Source organism: Carettochelys insculpta, chromosome 29, assembly GCF_033958435.1.
Source record: "Carettochelys insculpta isolate YL-2023 chromosome 29, ASM3395843v1, whole genome shotgun sequence".
Taxonomy (NCBI): Eukaryota; Metazoa; Chordata; order Testudines; family Carettochelyidae; genus Carettochelys; species Carettochelys insculpta.
Genome location: NC_134165.1, coordinates 11,810,843 through 11,824,256, shown reverse-complemented (window position 1 = coordinate 11,824,256; position 13,414 = coordinate 11,810,843). Strand labels below are relative to the sequence as shown.

The 13,414-nt window shown below is 53.8% G+C and overlaps 1 protein-coding gene across 1 annotated transcript in view; it reads right to left on the bottom strand.

Annotated features, from left to right (window-relative positions):
• The window catches only part of LOC142002939 (uncharacterized), a 30,130-nt gene extending 21,858 nt beyond the window's left edge, over positions 1-8,272 (bottom strand). Inside the window, exons 1-2 of the mRNA XM_074979459.1 lie at positions 7,865-8,272; positions 4,096-4,751 (exon numbers count right to left, since the gene is read on the bottom strand). Coding sequence (XP_074835560.1) covers positions 4,096-4,751; positions 7,865-8,009 — 801 coding nt within the window. The 5' untranslated portion in view covers positions 8,010-8,272. The remainder of the gene's footprint in view (positions 1-4,095; positions 4,752-7,864) is intronic.
• Between the last annotated feature and the right edge of the window lie 5,142 nt (positions 8,273-13,414).

Sequence of the window (13,414 nt, the reverse complement as noted above, 5' to 3'; positions counted from 1 at the left end):
ATCCAGGTGGCCCTTTTCACACCTTTACATGAGCAGGTGCCCCTCTCTGTGTGTGGGTGTACCCCAGGACCATGCCATGCATCCCGGCTGGCAGGATCAGGCCCTGATCTCCTTTCCTATTGTCATGGTACCTTGTTGTCCTTAATGACAGTCCTTCCTCCTTCACCTCTGGAGCTGAGCTGCCACCTCTTTCTAAGAAACATTCTAAGCAGCAGCAGGAACTCTGTTAGGCTGGGCCCCTCCAGTTTGGTATAACTGGGCCAGCCAGGGGTGTGATTTTACACCCGTACAAGTAGTTATAGCGGTATACAGCTGTCTCATAGCTTACTCCCTTTCTCATTTATGCCGGTGTAACTACATGCACACAAAACAAGAGGCACGGCTTTAATCAGACCAATGTAGTAGGAGCTGGACACGTTTCAGCCCAGACCGCGACTGCTCTGCTATTGAAGGGCCAGGGGCTAAGGTCAACAGCTCTTACCCCCAGGACTTCCTTGGGGAAGTGGAGCAGGAGAAGAGAGTTCTTGCACATCCTGAGCGGGAACACTCCCTCTCCATCAGCAGCTGCTGCAGCTTGTTCACAAGCTTCTGCTGCAGTCGCTGCTCATCAGAGGCTGAAATTGGCCGTAGGTGCCTAAGGGAGTTAGGTGCCTGATTTGCACTGGAACCCATGGGAATTGGGCACCTCGCTTAGCACCCCAGCCTCAACCAACTAGCTCCAGTCTTAACTGGAGATGAGTCTTTGGATCATGTGGAGCAGGATTCGAACCTCTGGAGCTCAGCGTTTTCACTGAAGAACTTCTCACCATGTTACTTCGCATCTACTTATGACCCTAGCCTAGCCTAGAGATGGGGATAACCACGCTGCTCTGTTAAATCCTATGTACACTGACAGGGTGCCTCATCGTTCTCTAAGCTAAGTTTGCCTCAGACATTAAAAAACATCTGTCTCTACTACAGTGATATATACATGTGCACACGGGAATGGCCTCATTTACGTTCCAGATCTCAGTCTCTCACCAAACAGCTACAGGGTGTTGCTTTCAATCGGAATTCAAGCCCCTACTGCTAACGGTTTCGTCCGTCCTCCAGAGGTCCAGCTAGATTCTCCGGTCCAAAACCTCCGGTCATGAGGCAATTGATGGTTTTGTTGTTTGTTTTTTTTAAGTTAACCTCTTTGATTCTGGTAGTTGTTTTCATGAGCAAATTCCGGTTTTCTCCACAGCATGCGGCTGTGAGAATAATCAGCAAAAGCTGCTGTTTGAGGACTGCACCATCCTCTGCTTATGTGACTTGCATTCTTGTTTCGTAGGTTTCCTAGAGTTGGGTTTTTCCCCGCCTCTGCTTTCCTTCCAACTCTCCAAGAACCTCCTTTAGCTTTATCCTCCAGCATCTTCTCACCTGGCCTCTCATTGTGTGCTTGGATCCTGTGGATTTCTGCTTGCTTAGCTATGTGCCAGTGAGTTTGAATGTGAGCCAGTTCCAGCTAGCCTGAGTAACTCGGCGAGATCCAAGAACCTTTGAAGGCTCTTCACTCACTTGGAAGATCTTCAGCTTTCCCAGGAACCATCTTAAAACATTCATCTTGTGAAAAGATTCTACCTCTTTATTTAAAAAAAAAAAAAAGGAGGAAAAATGGTTATTTTTCATTAGCCACAACCCTTTTCCAAAGGAGTTGTCCTGCTTTAAGTATTTACAGCAGCTCTCTCGGCATTTCCAGAGATCTTCCTGAACTTGTCCCATCGCAGCGGCAAGGCCCACTTTGGTTTTGCTGCAGCCATTTCTGTGTTCCGGCACCCAGATCCTCATTGGTCCAGAAATCCTCCAGCTGGTGCTAGGCAGGAAGTCAGCCAGGGTTCAGGAGGGACCCTTCTGGCTTTACAATCTGAACCTCTGAATTCCCAGCCTTAATCTTTGCTCCTTGCTCCACAGCGCTCTTTGCTTCTCAGCTTTCCAGCATGGTTCCCCCTACTCTCCACCTGCAGCTGTGGGCTCTGCCTCTGACACCTTTCATCAATCTCTTGCTCTCTCCTTTTGCAATCACTCTCCAGCAGCTAATCCTCCACCGCACCACCTTCCACCTCATCTCAGGAAGGGGTGGGCCAACTTTCCTGCTCTAGTGATGGCAGGTCTTTAACGAGCTGCAGGTCCTAAACCTTCATGTGAACAGGGGTGGTAGAGACAAATCCATAAGGGCTTCTGCTTCCATCTTGGGTCAGTTGCATCTCCACCTCAGTCACATGCCCACCTCCCTTCCTTTGCAGCCTAGATTCTGTCTCCATAGAGAATCCAGCCTGCGAATGGTTTCCCCTGGAGAGAGGTGTATGTCCCAAATGGGGCACGTGAAAAATTAGTGCCCTTTCTTCAGCGTCTCAGCTTTCCCTTCGTCTTTAGCTGTTTGGAATGAAACCACAGAAGCGGATGCAGCAGCAGCATCTTCGTGAGTTTGCCGAGAGCCTGAAACGGGAGCTCCAAGTTGCAAGCTGCCCGGTTCATTTCAACGGGACACTAGCTCATGCTGTTGTTACGGCCAGCGTTGTGAACTATTTCAGTGCTCACTGAAGCAGGTGAGGCAAGGCCGGGTCAGAACCCAGCACTCTTCTTGCAGAAAGCTTTTAACAACACAAAGTGGGGTGAGGGGGGCACGCCTGGTTTTCTTTTGCTGACGTTTGCAAGTGTTTTGGGAACACGACACTATAGGATGGCGATTGCTCTTGGCTCGTCCTGTCATTCTCCAGCAGCTTTCTCTCTACGTTCACTTGGACCTTCAGCTGTGTTCAAGAGAGAGCTCTGTCCTTTGTCCAAGCTCAGTCTCCAGCTGGTTTCTGCTCTTTTCAGGCCGCAGATACTCCTTCCTTTGAACGGCTTCAAGAGAGAAGAGAAGCTTCGAAGGTTTCTCTTTACTAGATGATCTTGAGAACTTCTTTGGACACCACGTCAATAGCAGAGATTTATCCTTCCTAAGGACAACCAGAACACCTGTCTTCTTTGGATTTCAGATCTGCTTGAAAAGGCCCCCCTCAAAAATACTTTCTTCTCCCTTGCCAGCCATGCTCTGCTGTATCTTTAGAATCACATGCCTTCGCCTTCTGCTGCTCTGTGACAGCGCATGGACCATCAGAGCAGGCTGGCAGGGGAACGGAGCTGTTACATGTACCGGGCTGTTAAACTAATTGTTAGAAGCCTGGGCCAGTTGCTTATCTCTCATGTCAGTGGGATCCAAGACACAGTTAAGCATGTGCCAGGGGCCTGGGGTTATGTGGTGCTAATGCTAGAACGTATCTAAATAAACACTATGCACAGTTGCTCAATATGCTTCACAGACCCGTATTAAACCCATGTGCTCCTGATACAGCCAAAGCGCTGACTTTGGCCGGCTGGTTGACTCTCTCGTCTTGCATTGGGAGCTAAGCACGCACTCACCCTTTGTGTCATTGCTATGAATGGCCATCCCAGAGCCCTCTATCCTGGCATGCTTTGCAACGTCAGTGTGAGCCAGTACCTGGGGGCTGCTGTTGGCTTCCAATGCCTCCTTGTTGCTGTTCTGTTGGGGCAGTTTGTGCTGCCTTGTTGATTTCATTTTTGGGACGGCTCGGCATGGTCCACTTTCACCCATAAGGCAGTGACGGCCTCTGGATGGGGAGCCTCTCTGGGGAAGCTGAGGCGTGGAGTTTTCAAAGGAGCCAAAGGGTGTTAAGCGCCTTTTCCCCCCGTGCAAGGTTTTCAAAGTCACTGGAGGGACTTAGGAGCAAATTTGATAGGACATACGAGTCAGAAGTTCCACAGTCATTCAACCAGATGCATACTCCTAAATCCCTTGGGCACTTTCAAATTTCTTACACTCCCAAGACTCACACACCCAACTCCCTTCAGCCCTTTGCCTTGGTCCAAAGAGCCCAACCAAACAGGATCCGTCTCCCATCTAATCCAGCTGCCCCTAGACGACAGAGCTACTCCCAAGCTGAAATACGCCCCCGCCCGGCTCCTCCGTGTGCGGAATCCACTCCCTCCCCCGTCCCTCACCCCCGGGCTTCCCCATCCAATCACCTCTTCTGTCGCCCACCTCGCCTCCTCTCCCTCCCCTGCCTCCTACGCCGCATGCAGCTTCTGGTGCCGCCTCAGCTGCGACTTGTGGCGGAAGCTCTCGCCGCACTCCACACAGATGTAGGGCTTCTCGTCGGTGTGGGTGCGCCGGTGGCGGATGAGGTTGGAGCTGACGCTGAAGCGTTTGCCGCACTCCCCGCACTTGTAGGGCTTCTCGCCGGTGTGGGTGCGCTGGTGCTGGATGAGGGCGGAGCTCTCACTGAAGCGTTTCCCGCAGTCCCTGCACTGGTAGGGCTTCTCGCCGGTGTGGATGCGCTGGTGGGTTACCAGGTTGGAGTTCTGGCTGAAGCCCTTGCCGCAGTCGGCGCAGGTGTAGGGCTTCTCGCCGGTGTGGGTGATCTGGTGGCGGATGAGGTCGGAGCTGCGGCTGAACCCTTTGCCGCACTCGCTGCAGATGGTGGGTCTCAGCCGGGCGTGGGATCGCCGCAGCACCAGGATGTCCTTGAGTTTCCGGAAGCCCTTCTCGCACTGGGCGGCCGATTTCACCAGCCTCTTGCCCGGGGCCTTTCTCCGCTGTCTCTCCGGCCGGCCCTGACTCTCGCAAGCTCTCTCTGGATTGGGACTCTGTGAGACGGGCTCCCCGAGGCTTTCAGACACGGGCCCGTCTTGGGGCATCTCTTCATTCTCGCTCACTCTTCCATCGGCACCTGAAAGGAAGAGAGAGAATCCAGTCCTGAGCTAAACACACAAAACTAGGTCACTGGTTCCCAGCCCGTTCGATAACCCGGCACACTTCAACGAGACAAACAATTCCATGGCACGCCCGCTTTTCCACCTGAATCCCTTGCTCAGAAACGTCACGTTTCCCATGGTTAATGTCTTCCCAGAGAGGTTTGCAATACCGTAGTGCATACAACAAGCTAAACAAGGATCAAATGCATGAATGCTTCAAATCCACCGTCTTAGACAGCGAGTGGCGACACATTTCCCAAATCTGCTCAACGCCATCCTGGGAATGTTGAGTAAACGAGCAGCCACTGTGGCAGGGTGGAGCCAGGAGAGGGGAGGCAGCAGTAAAAACAGAGCGGAGACGGAGCTGACGATTAAAGTGGGAGCAGAGGAGGAGCAGGTGGCCCTAAATCAATTAGCAGCAGCTAACTGCACTCAGGGCTACCTCTATAAGCCCTTCTCCTTGCAGGGCAAGGGGAGGGTAGTTAAGGAGAGTTTGGAAGGAGAGGAGAGGAACGGAACACCAGAGACCACAAAAGAGGAGAGGAGCCTCAACAACTCAGGGGGCTGGACTGCCCCAATCCAGGGGGGGCCTGAAACTCCACCAGAGACTGTGAGGAACTGGTCAGCAGGAGGAGCCAAACAAAGGAGGGGAATTGCTGCCACTTGTGGAAAGAGGTACCAGGGGAATTGTCTGGGGGAAGTGGCCCAGGGAGAGCAGCTGCAGGGACAAGGGTGAAGGGAGTCAGTTCTTGCTGGTAGTAGCCATCCAGGGTCCCTGGAATGAGTGGGTGGGGACTGGGTTTCTCCCAGACTGCCCCCTGCCCCAGGAAGAGTAATGGGGTTCATATGGTGGGGCCAGTGGACTAAACTGAGGACCCAGGAATGAGACTGACCCTGCCACACCACTGAGAGCAGCTCCCCTCCCTGCCAGTCTTTTGGAGCCAGGATGTGGCATTTAAACCACATCCCAGCTCCAACAGGCTCCCTCCCTCCCCGTTGCCACAGCAGGAGGTGGGGTGTGTGGTCCCCACCAGCCTGTTCCAGCTGGGAAGCAGCATTTCAGCTGCCTCCTGGCGCAAACAGTGTCCTGCGGGGTTGCGGGGGGGTGGGTGCTGTAAAGAGCCACCGGGGAGGGCAGGGGGAGAGGAAACTGACGAGCCCTGCACCAGCTGGGACTCAGGCGGCCTTGCTGCTTGAGCCCCAGCTGGCATGGGGTCATCAATTTCCCCCACTCTGCAGCTCCGCAAAGAGCCCCAGTGCGGGCAAACTGACTAAATTTCATGGCCCACTTGGGCAGTTCTCACGGCACACTGGTGTGCCATGGTGTAGCAGTTAAAACTCACCAACCTAGGGGACTCTTGGGGATATGGCTTCTGTGTCTGTCTCTGCCACCACCTTGGGCAGGTCATGTCCCCTCTCTGTGTTTCTGTTTCTCCTCCCACAGACAGGTCCAGCTCCTCAAGCGTATTTAGGTGCCTAAATCCCACTGGGTACCATTTAGCTGTGCTGGGAGTTAGGCACCTAAATACCCCATAGCTTAGAAACTCTCCCAGGGCAGGGAGCCAGAGAAGAAGGATGGCCCAATGGTTAGTGTACTTGACCAGCACCCAGGAAATCTCAGTACTATCACCTGCCTCACTACCCATATGACCACTGCAAACCCTCAGGTCCCCTGTTCCCATGTGTACAGCAGAGAGCACTGCCTGGGGGGATGACTGCGAGCAGTTGTGTGTGCGTGGTTCGTGTGCTAGGGGCTGTATCGGCACCACAGACACACTGTCTCTTAAATTGTAGTTGTACAACATGCACTACCGGCGACCCTGCAGCTTGTTTTGGGGAGTCAGTACAAGGACCAAACTGGATTGAGACCGTTCTACATATCCAGCATGAGCTGCTTTCCTATGGACTGGAATCACACCCGGAACAGAGGGGTGCAGGGAGAGGATCGAATTGTAGTCAGGGCAGAGTGGTGGAAAGTTTATTACACTTGAGCCTCCTTCATGGGGGGAGCTGCGGGGGGAGAGAGTCTGTATTCTGGGAACACCCGTGTTTCAGACTCCAGCATGGCTGGAGGGCTGTAATGATAAATGCAGAGCAACAAACCAAAAAGTAGACACACATCTATCTACGGTGCTATCCAGCACAAATGGAACTTGTAAGCACAAGAAACGCCAGAGCACCGTACTAAACAGTTTGTGGTTTTCTGTTCAATTACCCACACGATGATTAAAAACTAAGTAATGGTTTTAATACCGCGCATTACGGATTTCTCATATGACCTGTTACACACACGCAGTGGTGCTCTCTGTAGGCTGAGCGCTTGGGCAGCTGCCCGGGAGAGATTCAGGTGCTGCCCAGCTGATTAGCAGAGCGCCCACAGCCGGCAGCCTGTGTTTCTACTGGTGGCGTACATCTGCACATGTCTTGGTGCACATAACAAAATTTATTCCAGCCATGGATGGAAAAAATAAGGGAACCCTGATCTACAGTAGTTTGGACATACAAAAACTTCAGTAATGGGCTTTGTTTACGCTTCACTAGGGCCAACACTCATGGTCTGGAAAACTCCATAATCTAGCAGAACCTGTTTCCTAAAGTTGCTGGATTAAAGAGCTTCAAGTGTATTATCTGCTGCTCTGGAGAGTGAAATGTTGCCTGTAGAATTGAACATAATGGGAAGGAGCCGGATGGAACACAGGCGCTGTACCTCAGGTGCTGGCTAACACCTAGCTGGTGTATGAAACTTCTTCACCCAAAGTGTTTTACAAACCAGGGCTGTATTATTATCCCCATTTTACAGCTGGAGAAACTGAGGCTGCCTGGGGTTCCCCCAAAGGTCATCAGCAGCGCCAAGAACAGAAGCTGGGTCTTCTCAAGCCCAGACCTCGGTTCTACTCACTAGGCTGCACTGCATAAGCCCCTACAGTCTGTTCTACAGAATCAAGCCCATTAGCTCTGGCATACGGCAATACACATTGCAGCCACAAGGGAGAGACAAAAACACTCTCATTAGCACCAGTTTCCAAGCAGTTGTGGCCAGATTTCAGCTCTCCCTTGCATGTTGATATCTCTTCAACATCTCTCTTACCTGCACAGGTGTCTCCTGGGGGCTCCACTTCCCTTAAGTCCTGGGAATCCCGGACACGCAGCTCTGCCTCTTGTTCCATCCAGGATATCACAGCGGGCTCTGGAACTGGGAAATTCTGAGCCCAAAGGAAACACACAAGGCACATATGCAGGTAACATTGGGGTTAAAGGGCTAGTCGCTCCCCCCAGGACTCGGAAGATGGATAGGGTACAGGGAAATTCTTCAGGATGCTAGGGTGTTTAAAGGGCAGAGGGTGGAGGACATCCATGCAGAAGGGGACGTGGCCAGTTCACAAGCAACCCTGAATTAAGCCTTTGCTCTTTGTAACAAAGATGAGATCCGTTCTGGAAACCCAGCAAAATCCATTCGTCATGGTCTCAGGAAATGGTACCACTCTGGGACAGAGGCATCCTGTTCTTGGCCCTGCCACTAACTTGCTGGATGACCTTGGGTAATTAACTGGCCTGCTCTGTGCCTCAGTTTCCTCTCCCAATTTTGTCTTTAGTGTGTGCGAACTACAGGGGAGGGAGTCTGTCTTGCTCAGGGTCTGCCCAGCATCTGCAGGATGGGGACCTGATCTGGCCAGAGGCCCTAGGTGAGATTATATAAAGTAATCCCAATAGTAAGAGGGGCTTGAACTAAAACAAGAAACATCAGCAACAGTCCCAATCCTGGGCCCCAGTCCCTGCCCCTCCCCAAACTACCCCCAGATCCCTCCCCCTGCTCCCCTTTGGCACCCCCCACCAACCCAGGCTCCCAGCCACACTCCCCAACAGCACCTGACACCACCAGAGGCATGGATCCCATAGCCTGCAATCCCTCATGCTGTTCCCCTGCAGCATGTGCCAGATTCAGGAACCCCGCTGCTCCCCCCAGCCAGGCTCCCTTCCCCCCCTCTCTTACAGCACCTAGGGATTCCAGCTCCCCAACCTCCTGCCCCTCCAGGGTTCTCTGCCCCTGCCCCCAGGACCCCTCCCTCCAGCGCCGGCGATCCCTGCCCCAGGTTCCCCCTAGCATCCTCCTGATCCAGGAACTTTCCCCAGCCCCGGGTACCCCAGTCCAGGCTCCCTTCCTCTGCTCCCCAGCACAGCCCCCTAGCTCCAAGGATCCCTACTCCCCAGCACCCCTCATCTAGGGACCCCTCCCCTGCCCCAGTTCCAGGGATCCCTCCCCTGCTCCCCCATCTACCCGCCACCCCCCGGTTGCGCTGCAGCGCATCTACCCGCTCGGGGAAGAAGGGCACCCTCGGGGGGGCCCCCGCCCTGGCCACCGGCGTCCCTCTAAGCCCCCGGGAACCGCGGCCGGCCGGGTACCGCAGGGTCCCTCGCTCCGGGCGCGCCGGCTCCCCGGGCAGCGGCCGGGAACGGGGAGCAGCCGCCGTGGCCCCGTTCCCCGCCCTCGGGGGCCCGATCCCGGGCTGCTGGCCGCCCGCTTCCCCCGCCCCGGGCAGCGCAGCTCACCGCAGCGGCCGGGCCGGGCCGGGCAGCGCTCCGGGCGGGCGGGTGGCGGGTGGCGGGGCCGGCGGCGGGGCCCGGGGCTGCGGGCGGCAGGGAGCCGGAGGAGGCCGGCCACAGGAAGGTCCTTTGCTCTATTCGCTCCCCCGAAGCGGGCGGCGCGGCCCGTGGCTGCCGCGCTATGGCCGGGAGTCTCCGCGCAGCCCGCGGCCCCCCTGGGGCGACCCCCCGCCCCGTCGCTCCGCAGCCCCCTGCGCACGGCGCTGTACCTAGGGGCGCCGCTGGAAGCCGAGGGGCCAGCGCCCCGGTGGGTGCAAACGGGCCAGCAGTGGCTGAAATCAAAGGGGCCAGAGCTCCAGTGGTGTAAACAGGCCACCAGTGCCACTGAAATCCATGGCACCAGAGCCCCTGCGGGTGTAAACCAGCCACCAGGTGCTGCTGAAATCTGTGGGTCTCAGCCCCGGTGGGTGTAAACCAGCCACCAGCCACTTCAAGGCAGTTGCCTGGGGAGGCTGTGAAATCTCCATCTCCATCCTTGCAGGTTAGGTGAACATCTCTCAGGGATGGTCTATGGTGCCTGGTCCTGCTGCGAGGACACGAAAATGGATTTGATGACCTCTGCAGGTCCCTTCCAGTTCTAGTGTCCCATGATGCTATGAAGTTTGTGGGACCCGAGCCCCAGCCAGTGTAGCTGCATTAACATGAATGGAGACAGATTCTTGGCCGGTGGACTTTGGCCATAGATCCACTGAAATCAATGGAGCCTGATCCCTAGCTGGTGTAAATCAGCCATCACACTGTTAACATCAGTGGAAGGACAGCTGATTTATACCCACAGATAACTTGGCCCACTTTAAATGCCCCGTCTCCTCCTGGGTTCTCCCCACCTCTGAATTCTTGCCAAGTCTGTGCTGTCTGCTTTTTCCATGGCTAGGCCATGCCTGGGAGACTTTTAGAGCCGGGTGCCACCAGCCACCAGCAGCTTTCCCACGCCCTGCGGAGGAGTGAGTTGCACTGCAAAGAGACAGACTCATCCGTAGCTGGTATTTCCTAAAGCCCCAGCTCTTGGAGTCATGGGGTTCCATGTGCATCTCCATTGGCATATTCAGCCTTTGTAGCAATAGGGAAAAACTGAAAAACATGACCCTCAAAGGGTCTAAAATAGGTTAGGTTCCCCCTTCCCTGATATTTGGGGTTGACCAGATTGGGCACCAGCTCTCTAGCATCCTGCAGCCGTCACAGGAGAATTGCTGATTGTTGGTGGAGCAAAGGGAAGCTCAGCGCACAGCTCAGGGGTAGTTGCCTGTTTGTCTTTTTCTTGCTCGGGCAGCAGCTTTTGAATGCCACGGCCAGTCTGGTCCAGGTTCTCTGGAAACATCCTAGGCCTCAGGCTGCAAAATCTTATTGGGGGGTGGAATCTGGAAAACCAGAAAAGCAGATTTCCACTGGTGTGAGGAGAAAATGTGGGGTCCCGTCCTCTCCCGGAGGATCACGATGTCCTTGAAGACTTGGTTCAGATGGGAATAAGTAGACTATGTATAGCACATCCAGATTCTACCCCCAAATCCTGCTTTGTCTCCAGTATTTATAGTAGTGCTAAGTACATAATGAAGTGTTTTTAATTGGCAAGGGGGTCATTCTCAGAGACTTGGTCTGTGAAAGGGGTCACCAGTACAAAAGATGGAGACCCACAGCATTAGATCTGCTGGCACTGTTCCCTAAGCTGAGCAGTAGGCCTGCCTCTGTTATTTGACGCTGTGACTTCAGTTGCTTTTATGGGCCAGTGGACACAACAGAGGAGACCTGAGGTGAGTTATGGCATTGCCCTGTGCCTCAGTTTGCCCAGCAGTGAAATGGGAATAATGCTGATATCTGCCATAAAATGCTTTGAGAGCTGCTGATGGAAAGCACTATAAAAGAAATTGAAAGAGGTAGCCGAGTTAGTCTGTATTTTCAAAAATAACAAAGTCCTGTGGCACCTTGTAGACTAACAGATATTTTGAAGCATAAGCTTTTGTGGGCAAAAACCTGCCTCTTCAGATGCATAGGTGGGAGGGTTTCAGGGGAGGATTTAAAGAGGGAGTCTGGCTCTCTCCTTTACCGAGACTCCCTCTTTAAATCCTCCTCTGAACCCCCCCCACTCATGCATCTGACAAAGTAGGTCTTTGCCCATGAAAGCTTATGCTCCAAAATATATGTTAGTCTGTAAGGGTCACATGACTTCTTGTTGTTATAAAAAACATTATTATTAAAGATGGATGGACATGCTGCAGGGTGTGACAGCCAGGTCTGTATTCTTGCCTCAATTCACCTCATTAAGAAGTTCCTGGCTCAGATTTCCATACCATTTTCTGCCCCACTGAACATGGGCAGTAAGTTCTTCGCCTTCTTTGTTTGCTTTTTGCAGGGGAGGGGCCACTTCTCTCTATGGCTCTCTCCTCTTGCTGTGGGATGGGGCAAATTATAGATACATCCAACTAAATTTGCTTCATTAACTGGTCCTATTGATATGTAACTTCCTTTTCCTTCCTCTTTTTTTCTTCTGCTTTTGCTATTTATACCCTGGATTCTGTTATTTCCACCCATCTGAAGAAGTGGGTTTTACCCATGAAAGCTCATGGCCTAATAAATTTATTAGTGCCACAGGAGTGCTTGTTGTATTCTGAAGGTATAGACGAAGGAGGAGGGGATCCAGCCATGCATGAAGAAGGAACTGAAAGCTCCCTCAAGAGCAAGACCTCAGCCACTTGGGAGTCAATTGGAGCCTGGGGACAGGAGAAGGTTCTGTCTTTGTTAAATCTCCCCTATCACTATGGTTTCCTCATCTCCGCAAAGAGGCAGATGGCTTGGGATCTCTATGGTTGTAACCCTTTCCTTTCCTTTCTTTGCTCAGAAGGAAATATCCTGAACAATGGACTAGTGACAATAGAACATCACAAACCTCAGGGGCTTTATTTGTGGGTGAAATCTAGGGAGAAAAAAACCTGACCTCTGCCACCTGAATGCAAATTGCAAGGCCAGAGAATCTTGAAATGCTGCTGTGCTTTATAGGCTAACTGCTGAAGATGCAGGCAGTGCTGCAGGCTGCTAGGACTGTTGCCCAACCACTGGTTTCCACTGGCCACAGGTGCTCCAGGACGATCAGATTTACCAAGCCCCACAGGACTGCTGAAAAGCCACGCTTGACCCACGTGGGTATTTATCATCACTCCCTAGTCTCCCAGCCAGAATCTGCCTCTGACACCCCTGCCTCCCACTCCCCACCCCCACATAACTAGGGTGACCATCTGTTCTGTTTTTTAACGGGGCAATCTCTTATTTAGTAAATGGGCAAATTGTCCTGTATTTTGCAGGGCTCCTGTTCCCCAGTACCCCTGCAGTGGGGCTACTGTCCCAAGACAGTGCATGCTGGGTAACATGAGCCCTGCAAAATACAGGACAATTAATGGAAGAGGTGTGGGGTCTGGGATGGAAGTTGGGTGCAGAAGGGAGCTTTGTGGAAGGGATTGGGAGGTAGGAGGGGGTGTGGGGTCTGGGAGGGTGTTTGAGTGAAGAGGGCAGTTGTGATCTGGGACAGGGTTCTGGGGTGCAAGAGGGTTGGGTTGTGACTGGGGTGCAGGAGGGTGCTTGCAACCTAGGATGGGGGTGGGGTGATCTGGCGCAGAGGATTGGGGTGCAGGATCTGGGAGGAGAGGTTCTATTCTCCCTTCCCCCAGCTTTCCAGGGACCCTCCCCACCGGCCCGGGCTGCAGCCCAGCCCACACCAAGGGCCTCCCACACCCGCCAGGCCCTGGGGGCAGCTTCAGAGCTGTGCTGGGGGGAGGTTGGGCCACGGGGCTTTGAGCTGGGCGAGCAGACGGAGCCTAAGATTGGAGCAGAGCAGATTCACGGGCAGGACCTGCAGGGTGGAGAAGAAGGGGATTGGCGCCGAGGAGGGGAAAGGGCGGGGCTTGAAGGGTGAAGGAGGAGGGGATTGGAGCCGAGCAGGGGCGAGGGGCGGGGCCTGCAAGGTGGCGGAGGGGCTTGGACCAGAATCGCGTCCCTCAAATGCGCACGCGCAGCCGTTCGTCCTCGCGCCAGTAAATGGTCGTTTGTT